Raw genomic sequence first — 15,133 nt, forward strand, 5'->3', positions numbered from 1 at the left:
TGGCACTAATGCCTGCTGTCACCAGGCGCCTGGCTGCCCCATGAGCACACTGATCTTGGTCCCTGAGGGCCCTGCAGGGTCACCTGGAATTTCTCCCAGCTGTGCTCCTGGTGACCGGTGGAATTGAGTTGGGGAGGGGGTCATGGGGGTCTGGTCTCCTCTTCTGCTGCCTGCAGCTCTCACTGTCCCTTCTGAAGCTCTGAGACCCTGCTACTCATTCCTTCACTCATGTATCCTTCCCTTCACCAGTAGTGGTCACAGATGCCTGCTCAGTGCCCGAGGGGGACCTGTGGGAACCAGACACAGTCTCTTCTAGGGGTCCATAGGTTAAGACGTCTTTTCTCTTTTTCTTCCAGGGCTTTGAGTGGGACCTCAAGGGTGTCCCCCTGGACCAGGGCTCCGAGCTTCAAGTGGTGGTCAAAGACCATGAGACGATGGGGAGGAACAGGTGAGGCGGTGAGGGGGACTCTGGCCTGTGGGTGTGTATGGGTAGGGTCGTGGCAGATGTAGACTACAGAATGTGGGCTCTGGAGAGCTGGTGTTTAGTGAAGATCTGCCACTAGTGGGCCTGGCCTGGTGGTAGATCTGGGGGAGAGGGCTGGCTGCAGTCTCAGGAACTCAGCCGTGGGTAAATCTGAGAGCTTCCCAAGTGGCAGGGAAGGAAGATGGGCTAGAATCAGATGTGCATGTGTTTCCCCGGACAGCCTGTGCCCCAGGGAGCAGGGAAGAAAAGGCTCTCTGGGTCCTGCTGCAGCCCTGAGGTGCCTGGCACGGCCCTCTCTCCCTGCCCAGCACAGGCTAGGGAGGGCAGTGGCACATGGCGCGAGGCGGGCCGAGCGATGGCTTCATGGAAGAGGTGGGACTTGAGGTGAGAGTTGTGGTTTAGAAGTCGGAACAGTAATAACGACCCACACTGACTGCCCACCATCCTGTGGCAGTGTTTTCTGGTGATATTTCATGTACGTAGTAGGGATGGTTTCCAGGGAGGGGGAATAGTAGGGGCAGAGTTCAAAGTTTTGTGGTGGCAAAAGTAGGCTCTCGAGGCGGGCGATGGGTCCTTCCTCGTGTATGGAGCTCCTGGGCCTTGTGTGTGCTGGTGGCAGGGTGGGCAGGGCCAGCCAGCTTGCAGACTGATGGCGCTGTTGACTGTGGGTAGGGTGACCCGGGAGACACAGCCTGAGAGCGCTCAGGGCCAAACCTTGAATGTCAGGGTGGGGCTTCAGCGGTCCCTGCTAGGCCTGACGGGGTGCAGCGGTGTGAGGGGCCGGCAGGGGTGGGTTCATGCTCTTGGTGCCATTCGCTGAGGTCTGGGCCCGAGGATCGGGCATAGGCTTGCTGTTTTGTGACCTGCTGACAGTAGAGCCTTTGTTTGGGAACTGGGTCAGCTGGTGTCTGGGGCCGGGCTGTGTTTCCCTGGTGGGGCGAGAGTGGGAGAGGGAAGGAAGGAGAATTCAGAGACCTGGGGAAGGCCGATAGGGGTCTCAGCCTGCCAGACATCTGGAAAGTTTGAAATCTTAAAAAGCTTGGAAGAAAAACGCAACCACCACGGTCTCTCTGTGTCTCTGCTGGCCGTGGGGGCAGCGCGTGGTAAGTGTGGGGAGGATGGGGGCGCTTCCACTGGGCCCTCCCAAGGTAGGGCTAAAAGGTGTGGGTCCAGGGCGTCTGGGGTCCATCTTGTTCAGCCTGGACCACAGCAGCCCCCACGTGCACAGGGGCAGGGGCTGGAACTCGTTCACACTGTTACCCCAATACAGGTATTTCATGGAAAAAAGGCAGCTTCTGACAAGCATGAACGGTGGACCTACAGGTGAGGGAGGAGCAATGCTGGACTCTGGGTGGTCCTGGAAGGCTTCTTGGAGGAGGGCCACACAGACTGACTCGGAGGCCAGGGTTGGCTTTAGAGAGGAGAGGAAGGGAGGGCCTTCCACTGTTTGGGCATGGAGGGCAGCAGGCTAAGGCCTTACACGTGGGATTCAGTCACATGACTTGTGCAGCCCAGTGAGAAGGGAGCAATGGGGCCAGGTTGGGAGGGGGCCTCTGACACCAGGCTGAGGATAATAATAGCAAACCCACAACAGCTGATGTTTACCAAGAGCTTAGCCAAGTGTCTGGGCCTGTGCTGAGTCTTTATATAAAAGATCTTTTTTAATCGTTAGGTGTTACTATTATACTTGTTATTACTACGGAGGGAAACTGAGGCTCCAGGAGATTAATTTCCTCGAAGGCTACTGATGGCAGAGCTGTGATTGAAGGGCAGGTCTGCAACATGGTCAGAATCACGGAGCCCCTGCACCTCTCAGAGGCTCCCGGAAGCCCCAGGCAGGTGCTGGGCCCTTCTGGAGAGAGCGTAGCAAGGCAAAGGCATGCAGAGGGAACGCATGTTTCACTTTCATGATCACATTCAGTATTTTTCAGGCCCTGTGGGGAGATTTCTAAGACCATGAAGGCAGCAGGGGATGAGAACATATTTTTGATCAATTCAAGGGCCAGGCTAGCCCTCGGGGTGATAGCAGGCCAGTGCCACACACGGGCCGGCCTGGCTCTGTGGGTTGGAGATCACAGAAGGGGCAGGCTGTCTCGTACATTGGAGCCCTCTCATTGGCCCCTGTGGGTGTCCTCTGGCTCCTGGGTGCAAGTCAGCTCCCTGAACACCAGTTTCCCACATGACCAGGTAGGTCACTGAGAGGCTGGTGTGCTGGAAATCAGTTCCTCAAACAGCAATTTGCAGAAGAACTAATTCACAAAGCTTCCCGATTCACCAGAAACTTCTTTCTGATAACTACTTGAATGTAATTTTTGAGTTTTTCAAACATTTATCTCAATTTTGCATTTCTAGCAATTAAAAATTAAATTTTAATTCAACTAAATTTAAACTTACATTCACAAACATCTGAAGAATTTCAGAAATAATAGAATTTTAGCTTTGTTATCGGAGCCTCGGAGCCAGTGGGGTATGCAGGCTGGAGAGCAGTTTGCTTGGATGGAAGATGCATGAGGGTAAACCCAGTGGAGCAGCGGGAGGGAGGCAGGTACCCACAGGGTGCTTCTGTAAGGCCCTCATGGTTAGACCGCACAGTACGTTCATGCTGCTCATGAAATGTGAGAAAAGAATCCCAGTTAATTAAAAGTATTAAAAAGTCTAACGCTGTAGAAGTAAGAAGCATTTCCAGAAAGTGGCAAGAGCAGCCATGTGACATTTTACGTTCTAAAAGAGAAAAGGGAAAAAAATTCAGTGAATTCAATTTAATGAACATTTTACATAGAACACCTACTCACTACCCTCAAGTTGGCAGTGTCTGGTCAGGAAGCAAATAGGGAGATAACAGGTGTGACAGTGACCGCTGCCATCTGACTGCCCTCGGTTTCAGTGAGGTCCACAGCGTCGTCATGCAGCAGTTCCTTCCTTCCTGGCAGTCCTGGGTGGGCTGTGAGCCCACCAAGGGTCCCCCTGGGTCTTCTTCCGAGCGAGGTGCAGCACAGCCCTCCACAGTCTCCCTCTGTCTCCTCCTCTCCCTCTTCTGAACCTCCATCCTCTGCCTCCACCTGTTTCTAGAGTCCCCTCAATGCCTCACTCATTCTTTACAGCCTCTCACTCGCACCTCTGTCTCCACAGGTCTGTGGTTTTGCTCCTTTTCCTTCCTGGCCCCTCTCCTTTTATTCTTTCTGTCCTCTGACTCTCCCCCACTTCCACTCTCTTCTCTTTCCCCAGGGGTTCTGGGATTTTTGATGTTTCTGTGTTTCCCCGAAAACCGTTGGCAGTTTTGGGTGACCTCATTGTGCCAGCCTGGGCTGCTGGCCTGGAGTGGGGTCTCGGAATCTCTCAGCAGGGGAATCTCAGGCTGGATACTGTCTCTGGGCCATTCTGCACCCCACCCATCCTGAAGCAACTGCAGGGGTGGATCAACTCCGTGTCGCTAAAATCAGGTTTCAAAGGCACATAAAAGGAAACTTCATTCCTCTGGATGGAAGACACTCATGCAAACCCAGCTAGGCTGGGTCCTGGACTCAGTTGAGTGTCCCAGGCTGCACTCAACAACTTCCTGTTTACTCTGGGCTTCTCAGAAGGACGCTGGAGGGGAAGCTGACCCTGATCCCTGACCAGCTGTTTGACCCCTGGGATGTTCAGCTGAGAAGTTCCCAATCCAGGCTATGAGACGCAATAGCATCATTGGCAGCTTTGACATAACATGCCAGTGCCTGGCCCCGCCTGCAAGTTCTCACTTAATTGATTGGGAGCGGGGCCTGTGCATCATTATGAACTCCCAGGTGTCAGGGAGTGAGAACCAGTTGTCTGCACTCCAGACCAGTGCTGCCCGGTAGAACTTTCTGAGATGATGGAACCGTTCCGTGTTGGCTAGTGTAACTGAGGAACTGAATCTTAAATTTTATTTAATTTTAATTAATTTAAATTTGAATAGCTCATGTGCGTGCGTAGTGGCGGCTTACTGTGTTGGACAGCGCAGCTCTAGATTTTTAGAACAGTGCTCCAACCCTGGGTGCATCTTAGAATGGCCTGGGAGCTTTACAATAGATCAGTGTCTAGGCACAAACTGATTAAAGGAGAAGCTGGAGTCGGGTGCAGGCAGCAGCACTTCCTGAAACTGCCCAGGGGAGACCAGTGTGCACCAGGGCATGAGAGCAATGCTGGCACTTCTGCAAGGAATGGCTCTCAATTTTTTCATGGATTAACTAAGAAATAAGTATAATTCTTGCCAACCACATCTTTCTGGATGTGGTTATTGGTAGAAATGATTACCATGCAATAATTATGGGCAAAACGGCACATGGTAAAATTGTTAAGGAAATGAAAAACTGACTGAAGAATCCTGTTGGTAACTGTAAACATTGACCTGAGAGAATCAGACTTAATAGAACTAATTCCACAAAAGAAAACTCAAGAATGGAAGAGAGCTATATATATATATATTTTTTAAGAATTTTGGTAGGAACGTCATAAATTTATTTATTTATTTATTTTTGCTGTGTTGGGTCTTCGTTTTCTGCGCGAGGGCTTTCTCTAGTTGCGGCGAGCGGGGGCCACTCTTCATTGCGGTGCGCGGGCCTCTCACTATCGCGATCTCTGTTGTTGTGGAGCACAGGCTCCAGACGCGCAGGCTCAGTAATTGTGGCTCACGGGCCTAGTTGCTCCGCGGCATGTGGGATCTTCCCAGACCAGGGCTCGAACCCGTGTCCCCTGCATTGGCATGCAGACTCTCAACCACTGCGCCACCAGGGAAGCCCAAGAGAGCTATATTTGATAAAGCTTGATATGAACCGAAAAATGAAAAAACAAACAAACAAAAAACCCCCCCAGAAAACTTTGCACCAAACCTGTGTTGGGAAATTTAAACAGAAAATAATTGTTACCAGTGACAATAATTTCGGTAAAATAAAAATGAAGATTAAAAAAAGAAAGGAGTTTAATTACACTGTATAGAAAATATCTCAACAAATTAAATGGGCTTAATTTAATTTGTTCTGAAAAATGCCTTTCCAGTAGAAATTAATTAATGTAGGTGTATTTTTGTTTTTTAATTTAAATGTTTGGTAAATGTAAATATGGGAGCAAGAGTCTCCATGGGGTCAAAATGTCCATCTGTCAGAACACCAGGGTTACGGAATTCCCTGGCCATCCAGTGGTTAGGACTCTGCGCTTTCACTGCCGAGGGCCTGATTTGATCCCAGGTCGGGGAACTAAGATCCTACAAGCCTAGCGGCCCAGCCAAAAAAACCCCCAAAAACGAAGCAAAAAAACCACCAGGGTTAAAATGATATTCACCTTGACCACCGTAATTCACTGGCCCCAGGCCTAGCCAGGCCCAGGGTAGGGTGGCCAGATTCAATAGAGAAACATACAGGACACTCAATTAAGTTTGAATGTCCCAAATGTTGCATGAGACATACTTATATTAAGAGATTACCCATTGTTTATCTGAAAGGTAAACTTAACAGGGAATCCTGTACTTGATCTGGCAACTCTATTCCAGGATGGCTGTCCCCCCGCCCCCCCTTCAATCAAGCAGTACAGAAGGAGACCCAGATTTACACCAAGAATCGGCTAGAAGGCACATTACTGCCTTTAAAGAAGAGTTCCCTTAGGCTCTCACAATAGCATTTTCTTTAGGAGAGTGTGATTCACTCTTCTAAAGAGTGAATCGGCGACCTGGTGACTCTATAAAGTGGGGCCTTGAGGGCTCTCTCAGCCACACACAGAGCCTTGCCTGCCTTCACCTGCCCTGCGATCTGGGTTGTCAGTATGGCGTCTGCCACTGATGGGGGCCCAGGAGGCAGCTCGGGTACCTCCCTGGGCACCGCTGCTCCCTGTCCTTCCTCCTCAGCTGCTCCTCCTCCCACCCCGACGTCGGCCCCGTGAGCTGGTCGCAGAATGAGCTGGAATGAATATGGACTTTGGGAAGAGCTAGGGTCCAGACTCAACAGCCCTGTGCCCTTGGGCAGGTCCTCAGCTCAGCTCCCTGAGCCTGTTTCCTCCTCCTTAGGGAGTATTAAGTCAAGTGCAAAAGCACATCTCAGGGACCTGCCACAGAGGGCTGCTCCCTAAATGGCAGTTCCTTTCAGCACATCCCCTTTTCCGTAGCTCCCCTGTGCTGCCCTCCAGCTGCCCCAGTTGCTTGAGTCCCACTGACCCCAGCCCTTTCCCATCAAAGGCTGCTCTTAGCCAGCTGTGGTTTGAAAACGAACTCACTCATTCATACTGAAGTGTTGGTGGCAGCCTGTGGCTTAACGTTTTGCTCCTTCTTAGGAACATAGGGGATGGTGCTTTATTTCCCAGACTCTGCTTAGACCAAAAATGAAAGCGCTAACCGTGAGCCTTTAGGCACCGCGATAGGCTGTGAGGAGATGTTTTGGGAACGGTGGGTCTTCCTGACTTAGGTGACCATCTCCTGTAGGGCTGTTGCTGACCCTGGAGTAGGTCTTGGTGCCCCCAGGGTGGAGGTAGGGGTTGTCCTGGTGTCTCCGGGGACAACGGGCTTAATCTATTGAGGGAAAGATGGGGTTGCTAGGAAGGAGCTGAATGTGAGTCTGTCACGTGCAAGAATGTAAGGAAGGTCGGGGAGCAGATCTGGCCAGTGGGTGCCTTTGACTCACACCTGGAATGAGTTGATGTGGTCGAGGGGTTCCATCCTGGCAGGGGCAGGTGGTCTTGGTCCCCCAGGTTGTCTACATAGCTGAGCAGGGCAGTGGTGGTGGCTGGCATGAGAGTGAGGGTCAGAGGCTTCTCTCGGGAGCCCCACTTTCAGCAGTGGGTCTCATCCTGGCACTGCCTTGACCTGGACCTTTCTGAACCTCTGTTTCCTCATCAAGACAAAGGCAATCACAGTACCTACAATGCAGAGTTGTAGTATAATGCGTACGTGTCAAATGCCTACCCTGTGCCTGGCACATTGAAGGTGTCCAGTACATGGGAACTGTTGGTTGTAGCAGGATCCATATAGATGCACATACAGAAACCACACCAGTATGTGAACATTACAGCAAGCGCATGCCCCGTCTGGACACATGCTGTACCTGAATATGAACACATTCTTTTTTATTTGAAAAAAAAACCCCACAAGAGTATAAAAATTATAAATATTTTTATAAGCATAAGTAAGCTCCAGGATTTCCCTGGTGGTCCATTGGTTAAGACTCTGTGCTTCCACTGCAGGGGCCACGAGTTCGATCCCTGGTCGGGGAACTAAGATCCCGCATGCCATGTGGCACAGCCCCCCCCAAAAAAAAAAATAATAATAAGTGTAAGTAAGCTCCATTGTTAAAAGTTTATAAAGGAAAAAATGCATGTTCCCCCATCCGCTCCTTCCCTTCCCTCCAGTGGTGTCCACTGTTGACCGTTTGGTATATAGCTTCCTCAACTTTCCCTAAGTATCTGCAAGCATCTGTTTATATACAAGTGTATTCATTTACTTACACAAAAATGAGTCATGCCATGTATATTTGTCCCCATCTGGCTTTTCGTCATTTTATCATGAACCGTTTTCCCAGGTCAGTGGATATGGATCAACCCCATTTTCAGTAGTTGTGTTGTATTCCACAGTATGAGTGCACCATAATTTATCCCACTGTAACCTTATTGACTGGTATTTAGTTTCTTTCTAGTTTCTTTCCTGGCCTTCCACTGAACATCTTTATCCAAACGTTTTTATGTTCTTATACTATTTTTCCTTTAGGATAGGTCCTTAGAAATGGGATAACATTTTCATCAATTCTGCCAAATTACTTTTCAGAAAAGGTGTCCTGATTTATGTCTACCGACAGTGTAAAAAAAGTGCCCGTCAATGTTTTATTTTTGCTAGTGCCATGGGGGAAAAAAGGTATCTTATAATTTGTGTTTCCTTAATTGCTTGTAAAGTTGAACATTTTTCCATGTGTTTATTGCCCATTTGTATTTCTTCTTCTGTCAGTTGCCTATCTTAATACTTTGAGGTGCTTGTTTTTTTCTAACTAATTCATGGTAGTTTGTACATTTGGGATCTTGTTAGGAATATTGACCCTCGGCCTGTTTTAAGTGTGGATGGTATTTTCTCTCTGCTTGTCATCTATTGGTTGCTTTGTCCTGGTGTCATTCTTACACAGGAATGGATGTTCACCCAAGTATGCCTGTGCACATAGACATTGAAAAAGGCAGAGAGGCAGTTTGCTGTTGTTAGAAGTTGGGGAAAGTAGGCCTATATTCAGCCTCCAGGTTTCAGCAAGCCAGTTGGCAGGCCTCTGGAATCCTTGGGAGGCAGTTTTGAGGCAGGAATACTTATAGTTCACCATCCCATTGTTCTCAGCATCCTCGGAAGCATTGACCGTATCCTTATTTTCCAAGGATTTTTATAACTATATTTTGTCCTGGATTCTATCCAGGACATCCCTGGGTTTCGGAATAGTTTTTCTTTCTCTGGATTGAAGTGGAAAACTATTTAGAGTTACCCTTGGGCAGCCCCTGGAGGATCAGATACTGGCAGGAAGTCTGCCAGAGGCCAGGTGGGCTGGGGTGTGTGTGTGTGTGTGTTACGTCTGGCTGTTCTCATTTCCTGCCCCTCACGGCCAGGCACACATGGCTGAAGGGGCCGCAGCTCATGGTGTCTCCTCACCGGTGTCCTTAAACTTCCCCTGAGTGTGTGTGTGTGTGTGTGTGTGTGTGTGTGTGTGTGTGTGTGTCCTGCAAGGTCAGGGGCTATCTGACTTTCCTGTTGTGCTGACTCACTGAATCTAATGAGGAAGGTGCGGCTGAGTCAGTGATGAATGGGTTTGAGTTGTAATACATATATTTTTAGTTGACATGTCTTTTTCTTAGTTTAAAAGATAAAGAATGAGAAACTGACACATGGAGACCTTTCTAGAGCCTTTTTTGGGAAATAATTTCAAACTCATAGAAAAGTTTCAAAAAAGAAGAACATCCCCACACTTTACTTAGATTCATTTACTGATAATGTTCTATTCCATTTGGTTTATAATATTCTCTCTCTCTTTCACTCTCTCCTCTCCCTCCGTCCTCCCTTTTTCTCTCTCTCCCATCTGAGGGTAAGTTATACTCATCATGGCCCTTTATCCTTAAATACTTCTGTGTATATTTCCAAAGAGCAGGGATATTTTTTTACGTAATCACAGTAAGTTACCAACTTCAGTAAATTTAACATGGTTGCCTACTTTAATCTACTGTTTGTATTTCGACCCTATCAATTGACCAAATTATGTCTTTTATAGCATTTCCCCCTCCCTTTCCCCCAGTATAGATACCCATATTGAATTTCGTCATCATATTTCCATAGCCTCCTTTACTTTGGGACATTTCCACAGTTATGACAATTTACATTTTTGAATAATACAATACCCCAATTAAAAAAATAGAATATTCCTTATTTTGGGTTTGTCTGATGTCTTTCTCATGATTAGATTCATGATCAGATTCAGTTACTGACTCCTGGCTGGAATCCATCATAGGTGTGTTGTGTTTATCTCAGGATCTGGAGGTGCATGGTGTCCCTCGTTGGTGACATTCATTTCAATCACCTGTCAAGGTGTTGTCTGATTTTTCTATTGTGTCTTTACTGTTCTTTTTTTCCTCCTTTAAGTCTGTTAAGAGACACTTTAAGACCCTGCAAATATCCTGCTCCTCATCAAAATGTCCCCCTAGATTTAGCATCCACAGGTGACTCTTGCTTGACTGATTCAGTCTTTACCATGAAGGTTGTGAACTGGTTTTCCATTGCCAGCACTCCCTTCACATTTACCAGTCTGGGCTGTGTAAGCCTTTCCTGCAGGAGGCCCTAGTGATGGTGCTTGTCTAACCCCACTGCTGTCATGCCTGGACCCTACCCTGTGCCTGCACTGGTCATCGGCCACCCACACTCTCACTGGAGCCTCCCCCCTTGGCAGGTATGTCATCCAGAGGTGAAAGACCTGTGGGAGTCTCCTCCATCCTTCAAGGACAGAGCTAGAGTCAGGAAGAGGCCTCTTCAGGGCCTGGATTATAATGTTAGAAAGTCCTTCCTTCTGTTGAGCCACAGTCTCTCTCCCTGAGATTTTGAGGGTCTCATTTCTATTCTACCATCAGGAGTGACCAAAAATAAATCTTACCTCTTACATACATTATGACAGTCATGATCTAATGTGGCCCTCACTTCAATCTGGTGGGGTAGTATGGGCAGAGGACGGGAAGGTGGTGAGTGGGGTGACATTTACCAAGAACTGTCTATGTCCCACACACAGTTGGGGGTGTTAGGTATGTGAACTTGGATTTTACAAGAACCCTCTGAAGTGTGCACTATTCCTGTGAAGCTCCAACAGTGCAGGGGTGGTTGTCCATTTTGTGTAACCAGTATCCCCAATACCTACAATAATTAGGTGCTCACTACATATTTGTCAAATGTAAAAATGACCTTTACAGATGAGAAAACAGGCCTCAGAAAGGTTATGTAACTTGTGCTCAGCCACAGAGCTGTCGCATGGCAGAGCTGAGGTTCCAGCCCAGGTAGGATGACTCGAGAGCTCTTATTCTTTATCATTCTATGATAAAATTTATTTTTGGAAGATAGTTGAGAGGAAGAATTTTTCAAAGTGTTGCTATAGGTTGAAAGGTATAGTTTAAAAATGTTGGCAGTGACTCAACATGTGAAGACCATGGTTGGTGTGTGTGACACCCAGAGTCTGCCACCTGGGGTGTCCCATGAACCAAAGAGAGCAAGAACTGTGTCCTGCCAGCCTTCCTGGGCCACCTTCCTTCAGGGTATTTGGGGAGGGGGCTTGTCTTACATTCACTTATTGGTCAGTGTCAGTGTGAGCTGCACCCACATCTCCCATCTAACTGCTCCCTACCACAGCTCCTAGCACCTGGGGATGTTGTCTTCTCTGGGCTGCTGCACCTCGGCTGCCTCACCCGTTCATTCTTCAGCTCATGGCACCGTGGCATATGGGAAGGCCTGGGGTAACCAATGGAGGGTCTGCCACCCCCTGCAGGTGTGGAGGCCACTTTCAATGGAAGAGCGTCTCTCTTAGGTCCTTCAGCTATCCCTGCCACAGGCATGGCTGCCTCTCTCTGACTAGCTGGTTTCTCCTGGGGTCTCTCAGGCAGCTGCCCTGTTGCCAGACCTGTTCCGCACACTGGACCCTTCCCTTCCTCCCTCTCCTCAGGGCCCAGACTTCAAGGGCACCCTCTGAAAGCTCCAAATGCATAGTGTAGATTACTAGACCTCCCAACCTCCTCTTCATAGGAGAGTGTAGCCCATCTACAGAGTACAATTACTGAGCTCTTTAAAATGACCATTCACCCCTGATCTCCCCAACAAAGAACTAGCAGGCTTGTGTTTTAAAATGTAGGTTTTATTATTATTCAGGTATGGTGAGGCCAACAAATCAGGAGATGATTGCCATTGAAAGGATAGTTCGTTACAGTTCCTCAGAGGAGGGGGCATGCTGCACCATGGGAGCCACATGGGGAAGCACCAGGGTCAGTCAGGAGGCAGGGGGAGGGATGGGAAAGCATGGGCAAGAGCCTTTACTGTGGTTTCCTCAGAAAAGAACAGGCAAGGCAGGGTAAGCGGGTTTAGGATTGGCTAGTTTGAATAATTTCAGCAGGCTCTGGAGTGCAGGGGCTATGTGAAGTCATGTGGTACCTGGCCCTGGGGTTTTCAGTGCAGCAGAATGTTGGCTGAGTGTGAGTGCTCAGTAGTGAAGGCGGTAGGGGTGTGGGCTCTGGATCGGTTGGTTTGCATATGAAAGGTGCAGTTGCAGGCGAGTTCTTTATATCTCTAGGAATTGGCTAGCCCTGGGAGGGGCAGCCCCTCCAAAGTGAGCAAAGCCCCAGATATCAAAACATCAAAATATTGAAAATAAAAAGGCATGATTAATACAGCTTGGAATTAGATTTTTTTAAAAAGGTTGAACCAGATCAGATTTATAGCCTGGGCTCTCTTTTCCATGGATGAAGCAAACCAAGGGTCCTTTTGTGTCTTTCATGATGTGCTCATGGGGCTCTGAGGTGTGCCACTGGTCCAGGATAGGGTCTAAGGCAAGGCTCTTGGAGTCTGGCTCTGTCTGTTATTTGTGTGAAATCAGACAAGTGAAATGCCTTTCCGAGTCCCAATCTCCTCATCTGTAAGGTGGATTGAACTAATACCAGTACCTACCCCACAGGGCTAGTGTCAGTTTTTTTTTTATAAATTTATTTCTTTATGTATTTATTTATGGTTGTGTTGGGTCTTCCTTGCTGCACGTGGGCTTTCTCTAGTTGTGGTGAGCGGGGACTACTCTTCATTGTGGTGCGCGGGCTTCTCCTTGCAGTGGCTTCTCTTGTTGCGGAGCATGGGCTCTAGGCACACGGGCTTCAGTAGTTATGGCACACGGGCTCAGTAGTTGTGGCTCGCGGGCTCTAGAGCACAGGCTCAGTAGTTGTGGCACACAGGCTTAGTTGCTCCACGGCATGTGGGATCTTCCTGGACCAGGGCTCGAACCCGTGTCCCCTGCATTGGCAGGCGGATTCTTAACCACTGCGCCACCAGGGAAGCCCTAGTGTCAGTTTACCCGCTGTGGCAGTTTAACCGCTGAGTGTATATTAGACACTCTATACATGTAGAGTGTCTAATATACACTCAGTCAGGAAGCAGGTAGCTCTTAGTAGAATGTAAGTTCCATGAGGGCAGGCTCGGTGTTTTGTCTGATATGCAAAATAAGTATTTGTTGAATGAATAAATTTAAAAAGTTTTTATGCTTTGTTTTTAAATTTAACTTTTGAGTTAGTAAAAAAATTTAAGGAGTTATAAAAGCAGACTCTATTTTAAAAAATGCAGCAAAAGTTCTCCCTTTGTTCCCCCATCTGCTCAATTCTCATCTTTCTCCCATAGGTAACAATTGTTCTTTGTTTCGTCTGTATCACTCATATTATTGCTTAATCACCAGTATAAATTCTGACTTTCCTCTTTTTTACATAATAGGTAGTATATTTATTTATTAAAATAGATTTTTTTGTATTGTGGTAAAATACACACAACAATTACCATCTTAACCATTTTTAAGTGTATATAGTTTAGTGGCATTAAATGCATTTGCATTGTTTTATAACCATCACTACCATCCATCCCTGTAACTCTTTTCATCTGTAAAACTGAAGCTCTATACCTATTAAACAATAACTCCCCATTGTCCCCTCCCACCAGCCTCTGGCAAACACCATTACACTTTCTATCTATCTGACCACTCTAAGTAATAGGTAGTATATTATACACACTTTTTTGAACTTTGGTTTTTTACTTAACAATGCATCTTTAAAAAAAAATCAACCAATATTTTAAAAATTGAAGTATAGTTGATTTACAATGTTGTGTTAATTTCTGCTGTACAGCAAAGTGATTCAGTTATACATATATACATTCTCTTTTTTTCAATATTCTTTTCCATTATGGTTTATCACAGGATATTGAATATAGTTCTCTGTGCTATACAGTAGGACCTTGTTGTTTATCCATTCTCTCTATACAAGCTTACATCTGCTAACCCCAACCTCCCACTCTACCCATCCCCCAACCCCCTCTGCCTTGGCAACAACCAGTCTATTCTCTATGTTCCTGATTCTGTTTCTGTTTCATAGATAGATTCATTTGTGTAATAGTTTAGACTCCACAATAAGTGATATCATATGGTATTTGTCTTTCTCTTTCTCTTTTTTTACTTACTTCACTTAGTATGATAGTCTCTAGTTGCATCCATGTTGCTGCAAATGGCATTATGTCATTCTTTTTTATGACTGAGTAGTATTCCATTGTATACATGTACCAAATCTTCTTTATCCATTCATCTGTTGATGGACATTTAGGTTGTTTCCATGTCTTGGTTATTGTGAATAGTGCTGCTCTGAACATAAGGATGCATGTATCTTTTTGAAATATAGTTTTGTCTGGATATATGCCCAGGAGTGGGATTGCTGGATCATATGGTAATTCTATTTTTAGTTTTCTGAGGAACCTCCATACTGTTTTCCACAGTGGCTATACCAAATTACATTCCCACCAACAGTACAGGAGGGGTCCCTTTTCTGCATACCCTCTCCAGAATTTGTTACTTGTAGACTTTTTAATGATGGCCATTCTGACCAGTGTGAGGTGGTACCTCATTGTAGTTTTGATTTGCATTTCTCTAATAATTAGCAATGTTGAGCATCTTTTCATGTGCCCATTGGCCATTTGTATGTCTTCTTTGGAGAAATGTTTATTTAGGTCTTCTGCCCATTTTTCAATTAGTTTTTTTGTTGTTGAGATGTATGAGCTGTTTGTATATTTTGGAAATGACCTTGTCGGTCACATCGTTTGCAAATATTTTCTCCTATTCTGTAGGTTATCTTTTCATTTTGTTTGTGGTTTCCTTTGCTGTGGAAAAGCTTGTGAGTTTGATTAGGTCCATTTGTTTATTTTTGTTTTTATTTCTATTGCCTTGGGAGACTGACCTAAGAAAACATGGGTACGGTTTATGTCAGAGAAAATTTTGCGTATGATCTCTTGTAGTAGTTTTATGGTGTCATGTCTTACGTTTAAGTCTTTAAGCCATTTTGAGTTTATTTTTGTGTAAGGTGAGAGGGTGTGTTCTAACTTCATTGATTTACATGTGGCTGTCCAACTTTCCCAACACCACTTGCTGA

The 15,133-nt window shown here is 46.6% G+C and overlaps 1 protein-coding gene across 15 annotated transcripts in view; it reads left to right on the top strand.

The window, feature by feature from the left end:
* Nucleotides 1–15,133, top strand: part of DYSF (dysferlin) — a 235,980-nt gene that overhangs the window by 25,452 nt on the left and 195,395 nt on the right. For all 15 annotated transcript variants that reach the window (XM_061210962.1, XM_061210975.1, XM_061210972.1 and 12 more), the window contains exon 3: nucleotides 357–448. In XM_061210962.1, coding sequence (XP_061066945.1) covers nucleotides 357–448 — 92 coding nt within the window. The remainder of the gene's footprint in view (nucleotides 1–356; nucleotides 449–15,133) is intronic.

Source organism: Eubalaena glacialis, chromosome 14, assembly GCF_028564815.1.
Source record: "Eubalaena glacialis isolate mEubGla1 chromosome 14, mEubGla1.1.hap2.+ XY, whole genome shotgun sequence".
In the NCBI taxonomy this organism is placed as follows: Eukaryota; Metazoa; Chordata; class Mammalia; order Artiodactyla; family Balaenidae; genus Eubalaena; species Eubalaena glacialis.